General features: G+C 43.8%; 2 protein-coding genes across 5 annotated transcripts in view; both read right to left on the reverse strand.

The window, feature by feature from the left end:
• Window positions 1-2: 2 nt before the first annotated feature.
• Window positions 3-1,595, reverse strand: LOC102377698 (coiled-coil domain-containing protein 89; the record flags this gene model as incomplete). Its single annotated transcript, XM_025193644.1, has 1 exon — window positions 3-1,595. A coding segment is annotated over exon 1 (552 nt), but the record flags the coding sequence as incomplete, so codon positions are not given.
• A 2,010-nt stretch (window positions 1,596-3,605) lies between these two features.
• LOC102374615 overlaps window positions 3,606-8,927 on the reverse strand; it is an 80,522-nt gene continuing 75,200 nt past the window's right edge. For 2 of the 4 annotated variants that reach the window (XM_025193647.1, XM_025193648.1), the window contains 3 exons: window positions 6,852-6,951; window positions 5,430-5,635; window positions 3,606-4,968 (listed from right to left, as the gene is read on the reverse strand). In XM_025193647.1, coding sequence (XP_025049432.1) covers window positions 4,823-4,968; window positions 5,430-5,635; window positions 6,852-6,951 — 452 coding nt within the window. In that variant the 3' untranslated portion in view covers window positions 3,606-4,822. The remainder of the gene's footprint in view (window positions 4,969-5,429; window positions 5,636-6,851; window positions 6,952-8,927) is intronic. The other 2 variants (XM_025193645.1, XM_025193646.1) reach the window with 1 other exon arrangement.

The following is an 8,927-nucleotide window of genomic DNA, read 5'->3' on the forward strand; positions in this document are numbered from 1 at the left end:
TCCTCCTTCTCCCGGCTCACCCTGTCCAGCTTGGCCTGCAACTCATTGCCCTCAACTCTTTGCTGCTTTTCTGCCTGCTCCAGCTGTGCAATCACTTGCTGGTACTTCTCCAGGGTTTGTACCTGGCTTCTCAGTGAATGAACTTCCCTGGCATGATCACTGGCTTGTTGGCTCTGAACTTCAAGCAGCTCCTTCTCTCGCTCCCGAGCTCGCTCTCTCTCTTGAGCCCAGGTCTCCTTTAAGGCACCCAGTTCTCGAGAGACCATCTTCTCCTGGGAAGCTAGCTGAAGTATCTCAGCCTCCTTCTCCCTAAGGGCCTGGCTGAAGAGACTCTGGTTCTCCTCTCTGAGACGCTTATTTTCCTCCCTCAGCTGCATGTTCTGTCGCTTGTGCTCATCCTTGAAGTAGATCATGTCCTCGTGGTTGGCAGCCAGGTCCATAAAGCGCTCCTCCAGCTGTTGAGCCCGCTGGGTCTGGCTTTTCAGGTTTGCAGCATCCTTCATCCTCAGCTCCTCCAGTTCCACATTGAGCTGTTCCAGTGCCTTGCAACGCATTTGGGCTTCATCGCCTCGTTTCTTTAGTATGCAGATGAGCTGAGACAGGCCATCTCTGGGCCCTCCTCATCCTGAGGCATGGAGGTGCTGTTTCTCACCGAGCTGAACTCGCCCGCTTTTACAGCCACTTCTGGTAGCAATGTTGAAATGAGGTCCCAGTACCCAGCGGTCCTCGTTTCCTGGCCCGCAGCACTGCGATTGGCAGAGGGGCTCTGGGAATTCTATCGCATCACAAGGGAGAAGCCCTGGACATTCTGGAGCAGGTCGCAGTCCACAAACACGTCACATGTCTTGGCCTTGCAGAAGCACAGCACAGTTCCCTGTCATACACATGCAATGTTAAGGAAGGTCTGAGGAAACAAGTCTAGAGAATTAGATTAGTCCTTATCCAAACCCATTTATTTGAAGAAACCTTTGCGGATATTTGTTGTTGTTGGCGGCGCACAGCTGCGGTGACTCCAAGCAAATAAAAATAGTTTACTTAAAGAAAGGAATAAAGTTGGAGGCAATTCCATAGACAGCGTTCTTCCACCCTCTCTCCTGGCCCTGTTGATATTAAAGCTACAGCTTATCTTAACAATTCAAAGCAAAGCTTATTGCACTAGCCTTCTAATTGATGTTAAAATCCTTGACAATGTATCCTTTCTAGGAATGAGAAGTGCCTGTTTCTTTTACACAGCTTGGAGTTCTAGTCATGTAAGGACTCTAACTGCTAATAATTATTACTGCAAGCAGAGGCCAGTGGAGGCAAGGATCTATGTGGGCGATATCCTTCACTGGACCAACTGCATGGCTGGGGCACACAAGCTTTCAAATCAATTGCATTCTTCTTCAGATTATAAATCCTTGCTTCACATTTCCTGGACCATCTTGGCTACAGCATCACTTCAACCCTACTGCAAGCAGAACTATTTCATACTTAGAGTTGGTTTGGGAAGCCTAGTGAACTGGGCTCTAACTTGAGCTCTACTCTAACTTTAGCTCCTTGTATAAACTCAGGTATGCCACCATATGTGCCTCCATTTCCTCATCTGAAAAATAGGGGGAAATGTTGTTACAGTATAGCAGTGTTGCCATCTCTCATGATTTTTGGCACTGTACTTAAAGTCTAAGCTTCAGGAACATGAAAAATGTAGCTACTGCTTTTATGCATACATATATAAAAGAAAGATCTAAGTTGTTCACATTCCCAAATGGTAGACTTTAGAACAACACCAATAATCATGAGAGTTGGCAATACTGGTATAGTCCTCAAACCAGGACTGGGGCTCGATCATACTCCGTGCAAGTATGAAAAGAACAGTATACGCTCTAAAAAGTTTTCAATCTTTGGTGATAGGTGATCACCAGGGATCCGAGTTTTCCATTTTGCACAAAAAATTGAGAAAACCACGGATTCCCTGTTTTTATCGGAGAAAAGGTGGATTTCTCTTTTTAGCAGAGAAAGCTGCAGATTCTCCACTTTGCTAAGCGCTCTTACAGGGCTTCACAGCTCCAGCCTGCAGGAGCCAACTGCAAAAAGGGCGAGAAACCCACAGCCCTGGCCGGTGGGGGAGGGAGACGGGGGAGGGCAGAGTCTAAGCCTCTGAGGCAGCCAGGGCTGGGCTCAAGCTCACACTCACCCTTTGCCCCTGGAGCATGGAGCTAAGTGGGCCTGTGGTGCAGGGCTGGGGGAGATGGTTGGGTCTGAGGGAGCAGGGGGTGCTGCCGGCCCCAGGCGGCACATCACAGCTGGGAGCAGGGCCAGGGGATGAGGGCAGGGGTGCCCCTCTGTGGGGGGCTTTGCAGGCAAGTGATGCGGGGCTCAGTGTGTTGGTGCCCACCATGTGCCAGGCACGCACATGCCGCCTGGCTGGCTGCCCGGGGCACCCGCCCACAGGCACCCAGCTCGGGCAGTCCTGGGGGGCACTGCAGCTGCGGAGGGAAGGATGCACTGGACCCCCAAGCAGCTTAGGCAGGCTCCAGGCAGGGGGAAAAAAAAAGATCACGCTCGCCACTTTTCTTGGCAGGAGACTGCTTTCCCGCGCTGCTGCCAGGCTGCCTGCAGGGCTTCCTGCAGAGCCGCACAGAGGCTGGTGCTTCACTCCGCGGCTGTAGGAGCAACCAACTAAAACTCCTCGGACAACAACAATAACTAACCGGAAAATATTTTAAATACAGACACACTGAAAGATACCAGTCACATCTTTTCAACACAAAATCTCTGTGTCATAATTCCTTTGCACTGTATGAAATAAAGCAAATTGTAAGCTCTACGGCAAGTAAATCTCAAAACCTGCCCTTTGTTCTCCTAAAGACACTTAAAAATAATCATTCATTAAGCTGTGTACCCAAAAGTATACTTATATTTGCTTATTAAATTGCAACTCATGCAAAGATAATATGAATGTGTACACAATACCGATGCAAATTTGATTTAAAATGTTTCTTAATTCAAGTCTCACACAAATATTATTGTACAACTACAAAAATATTAATTATGCATATACATTTCTCAATGCAGAAGTTTCTTTCTTTATATGTATATAAAAAGGTATTTTAAAAAGCAGGCAATTACTATGCCTTTATCTTCCTAAAATACCCTTAATTGGAAAGTTAGTAGGGTAGTATAGCCATGACTCCACGCTGGCGCTTTTGGGGGAAAAAAATTGTCACTCAAAATTCCATAAATCCAGAATTGGCAACCTATGGCCCCTGGGCCAGATTCAGCCATAAAGCATTTTCATGTGGCCTGCAGACGAGGGGCTTTGGCGGTGGGAGCATTCAGCAGCAGTCACTTTTCCCTGCTGCCACAGGAAAAAAGCAACAGTAGCAGCTGGGTCCTTAAGTGGGACTTAACTGGGTCATTTTGGCCTGCAACTTTAAAAGGCTACTGATTCCTGCCGTAAATTAATTCCATTTCCATTAAAAACAGCAAAACAAAAAACCCAGACATCCCAATCCCATACCTGCCCATTCCCCTCTCCCTCCTCATATGTAATTTAATAAAGAGAGTTGCCAGATTCTAGCTCTACATAATAACAACAACTATACACACAGATATAACACGTGCATTTATTTTGAGGCCTGTAGCTTACAATACAATATGAAAATTGCATAGATTTATAAGATGTAAATATAAGATCATGTGTATTGTTTAATTAAACATTTATTCCCAGCACAATGTAGCTTTAACAGGCTGCTTTTAGTTAAAAGCCCAGGTTTGTTGTTCTTGCCCCAGTTATACGTTCAGCTTTCTTATATTACATTCCTATAGACCTGAGACGGTTGCTTCCTGTTGCATATGCTGTAGGTTCGTTTAAACCAAGAACATCTCAATCCCTGCTGTGTCATAATGGCACTGAAGTACAAACAAAGTGCTGCACACGCCTACAAGGCAAATCAGTCTTCGGTGCAGGCAATGAACATTTTTAAAAAATAAATATTCAATTTTTCAATAATAAAACCAGCAATATAACCAATGAGGAAAAAAAAAAAGATTCTTCAGAGTAACATTTGAACAAAGTACATTAGAAGTCATCATTTTCATTCAGTCTCCCCAATTTAGAGATTTGTTTAAGACTAATAACATTTGTAACACACAAAGACAAACCCTTTTCAGGACACTGATTCTTCGTACTCTGCAACCCTTTGTTCCCACTGACTTGAGCTGGAGTTGAGGGTACCAAGCGTCCTACCAGAATGAGACCAAAACCACTATTTCATAGAAGGCTTCTAATCAATTTAGAAACTTTCGCCATGCCCTGGAAATTTAAAACAGATAGAATTCCTTTTATGAACTATGGCTGTTACACCCTTTGCTAAGAAAACTTGAATGATGCATTAACCCACAGTAGCCGATATAAAGAGGTACCGTCCATTTATCAGACCGCTAACAATGCCCCGCAAATGACACTGGAAAGAGCTGGAAAGGGTCAGATTTTTGGTTTTAGTCTTCTGGCAATTTAAACTTACTGAACGAAGCACCAACAGTTTTTAGGTATTCCATTCAACTCTAAAACACACCACTGGTACCTATGCTGTCATTCTGTTACACCATTCTTTGTTCTTTTCACTCATTTTCAGTGAGAAAATAATGAAAGGCCTTCATGTGAAAAAAAAAATTCTACAGGCATTTAGCAGCACAAATGAAGAACAAGACAAAACAGCTGTCTAAAGATCTGCCACAGTATACTGTTCTATGAAGTCCACGAAGTTTCTAGCTTTATTTTATTCCTTCCCCACAACTTTCAAGATCTGTTTTGGCCATTATCAGTTACAAAGTCCTCCTATTCTGTCAGCTTTGCTATCATGAGCATCCTGAGTGGTAGCGTATCTTCTACCCACGTGTTTGGAGACTTCATCATTCTGTCCCATAGGGCAGCTTCATCCAGAGTAGAATCCATCCAATCCACTTCTGTTCCGTAACTTTTACCTAGAATATTTAAACATTTTTAAAGCACTTGTTTTTCCCCCACAAATACTCTCCTCACACTTAGAGCAAGACAATCTTCTAGAGCTGAGCAAAATCAATCCAGCAATCCTGTTCCTCATTATATCTCTGAATTCTCATGTTAGTCTATTATATTGTTTGTAAACTCATTTTGTTAGGATTCCTAACAGTAGAGAAAGTAAGCCAAAATTTTCAAATCTGAGTTTCTGAAGTAGTGGACTATTTTTTAGCCATGACAAAACCTGTAGATGGATCAGCACCTCTGAGAATGGAAAGTAACGCAATTAGGCTCATGCTTCCCAACACAGCTTGACCACTTCTGTCCTTATGGAGCCATGTAGTCAGTAAAATATCTGCAGGTCTGTCCAGTGATATTTTGCAAGATCAAGATTGTATTTTATAAATTAGGGATGAACAAAAAAATAAATAAAAAAAATCAGTACCTGTTCCAAGACCTATCCTGAGACCTCCCAGAAAGTGATTGACTAGTTTGTTGTGATCCCAGACCGTGAGTTCTACACAGGCTTCTTTCAGATCTTCAGGCCTAAAGCCATCATAAACCATGGTGTGGTTGAACACTGGGTTGGTAGTTTTTGCCACTGATCTCGTTTTCTGGCGGCTTTTTCTACTAGTGTCTGGAAGAATGGTACTTTAGAAAGAAAAGAAACGTGACATTTAGACACTGGGCCTCATGCTCTTGTATGCAATAACATAGGTATTCATTAACATCTTTTGTAAGAATATACTATGAGGTACCTAAGAAAAGGCTGTAGCCTAAAAGAAGAAAAAAAAACAAAAGGAAGAGAGCTCAGTAACACAACGAGTGGGGTGAGAGAGCACCAGCTTTGAGAGGGTGAAAGAATCCTGCCCCCATAGATTCAGAGACTGAAAGGCCGGAAGGGATCTCAGAAGACCACCAGTCCAGCCCCCTGCATCAAGCAGGAAAGACAACTGGGGGTCAGGCAACCCCAGCAAGGTGACCGTCTAGTCTCCTCTTGAAGATATCCACGGTAGGTGATGCACCACCTCTGGAGGGAGCTTATTCCACAGTCAGGACACCCTGACTGTGAAGGAGTTTTTCCTAATGTTGAGCCTGAATCGGTCTTCCAGGATTTTGTGGCCATTAGAAGACCCACTCTACACTGGTCAGCATCACACCACCCTCCTCCCAACCCTGGGTGCTGAATGAGCGCACACTGCCTCTGAGAGAGCGTACGTGCCTGCACTCTCCCACACGGATGCAGTTTACCCATCCTCATGCTTCAGAAGACAGCCAATGGACTTGCAGGCTGTTCTGCCTAGCCAGGCAACCAGGGAGTCAGGGGGACAGAATGAAAGACTGGAAGTCAAAAGGGAAACTCCAGAGGCAGTGTGCTTGACAAATATTGACAAAAGACTGGCTTTAAAGATTTATGGCAGTGATTCCACGCCATGACAGCCTTTTAAGGGTGCAGTGTCATATTAGCATCATTATGTGTGTGGACACCTACATGCAGTTCACAAGATAACACAAAGAAATTTCAAACAGGAATTCACAGCATCAAAAGCAGTCTGACCTTTCTGAGTTTTCTGCAACAGAAGAATTTATTTAGTATTTATCTAGTATCTATCTATTTAGAATTTCTCTAGTATTTATTGTAGTAAAAAAAAAACAAGTGAAAGCTAAAAGCTGGTATTTTCCAAAGGGTGCCTTGAGTCTAAAAAAGGTTGAGAACCACTGGTTTATGGGATTGTAGAGATAGGACCCAGGAAGGTACCAACATATTCTTCATATAAATTAAGAGGAAATCAATCAGAAAGGCCCAGAAAGATACTAGATTACAAAAGAAAAGAAAAAAGGGTTTGTTACCAACAAGTCCTGTTACCATTTAACAAAAGAGTTGAGCCTGTTGCCCCTCAGAAGAGGGAGGTCGTTGCATCCCTTCACCCAGATATGAACCTCTCCTGTGGGCGAGGTCTTCTTTCCTTTTAAAAGGGACAAGTAGGAGACATTTTGACATTCCCTTCCTTCAGAAATTCAAGTCTTTAGCAACGGCTGCTTTGCACATTTATAAATAAAAAGCAGTAGCAAAAGGAAGGGAGAAAGCAAGGGAAGATCATACTAAATTTACTTCAAATTTAGTTTCTTCACAATCATAGCAACTGGAAGTACGCCTCCTCTGATCTGCGCACCAAAAACTGTGAGGAAAGCAGAACTGTCAGTTGTGACAGGCATGCTTCCCGGCTGTTGCAGTTGGACAAGGTTGCTGTACGCTTCCTTGTGTGGTCTAGCCTGCCATGCTCCGCCCCAGTGTTGAACTTGGCTGTATGTCAATGGCGAGAGTGAAGCAATTCCTGTCTTTTACTGCTTTCCTTTTCCTTTGTGGAGAGCGACACTGAGAAACAGTAACATTTACTTTTCTGCCTCACTTCTCACTCCTTTGGCTTCTTCCCCTCACAATGTGATCTGGTTTTAGAACTTTTCTGTCAAAAAACACTCCTTGGCCCTACTTACCTCTCCCACTACCTGCCCATCTCCTTTTTGTTTATGAATCATGAAGCACGGTTTGCAATTGTTGCTTGAAGTTCCTTTTGTCCAGTCTCATCCTAGACTTCTCCCATCTCCTGTCTTCACCTTGCACTCCCCTGAAGCTACTCTTCTGCAGTGACCTCTTCCAACCAAAAGTCAGAATCAGTGGACCATCAGCCACCTTCTAGAAATCTTGTGCTTCCGTGGGCTTTGTGACAGTCCTTCCCTGCCTCTACCTTTCCTAGTGCTCCTTCACTCTGTTGCTTAGAGAATCTTCCTCATTTTCACCACCCCCGGCCCACCTTTGCTGTGGGTGTGCTAAAGGAGTCTTTCCTTAGTTCCATTCCCTTTGCTCTCTACCGGTAATCTCTGGATAAACGTATTTGCGCACACAAAAATCCAGCAATATGCATGACTTGCAGATCTATCTTGTTGCTGCGGAGCTGTCCCTTCTATCCAAACTAAAATCTCAGCCTGGCTCTGACATCTATTTATGAATCTCATCCTGATTATTACAGGAGCCTTTTCTCTGTCCTGAACAAATGCATTCTTGCCCAATTCGTATCTTTTCAGAATGCAAAGGTAGTTTTTCCTCAGCTTATCCAGCTCTTTGCACTCCTCTACCAATAACACTGTCTCTAACAGAGACTAACAGTCTTTACTTTTAAGGTCCTTCGCAGCCTACCCTGCATCAAAATCAACTCAGTTCCAACTCACCCATGCTATCAGCCCCTAGCACCCACTTACATTCTCTGAGTTTGCTTCTCACCCTTGGAAGCAGTGTGAGAAGCAAAATTAACAACTCTATGAAAAACTGCAAAACTAAGTTACCTTTCAAACACTCTTGTGCCACGAAGCCACCTTGGCAACTATTAAGCCACTGGTATGCCAAGCTCCCTGCCTTTCATGCATACCAATGCTATGTTTAAGTTTCCTTGAGTCTCCCCGTTTGCCCACGTCTAACATGTCTTCTACTTAATTTAGTATCAAAAAGCTCAGGTCATTTGTTGTTTACATGGAGCCCAGCAGAACAGGGACCTGGTCTAGAGCTAGGGCTCCTCATACTATATTAATGCACACAATTAATAACATGCTTATTTTACATACACATTAGCATTCTTGGGGCCAAAATTTCAGGTAGGCAAACATACCTGCATGTATTTACTGACAGCTAATGCTCACTGTGCGCATACACAATTTCTAGGTACATGAGTGATGGGAATTTAAATATTAATACATTCCAGTTCAGGAAGGTTCTGCTATTCTTCTGTCTCCCTGCACAACTTACCTCACAGATGGTGCGAAAAAGGGATGAATTTGTTCTTATTTAATTAAACCCCTTTCCTGCCAGCCAACTATTAACTGTGAGAGAACTAGCAACCTACAGAACATTTTGCTACAGTAAGCCATGCTCAAACCAGTAACTACTCTT

This window comes from Alligator sinensis, unplaced genomic scaffold, assembly GCF_000455745.1.
Source record: "Alligator sinensis unplaced genomic scaffold, ASM45574v1 scaffold523_1, whole genome shotgun sequence".
Classification (NCBI taxonomy): domain Eukaryota; kingdom Metazoa; phylum Chordata; order Crocodylia; family Alligatoridae; genus Alligator; species Alligator sinensis.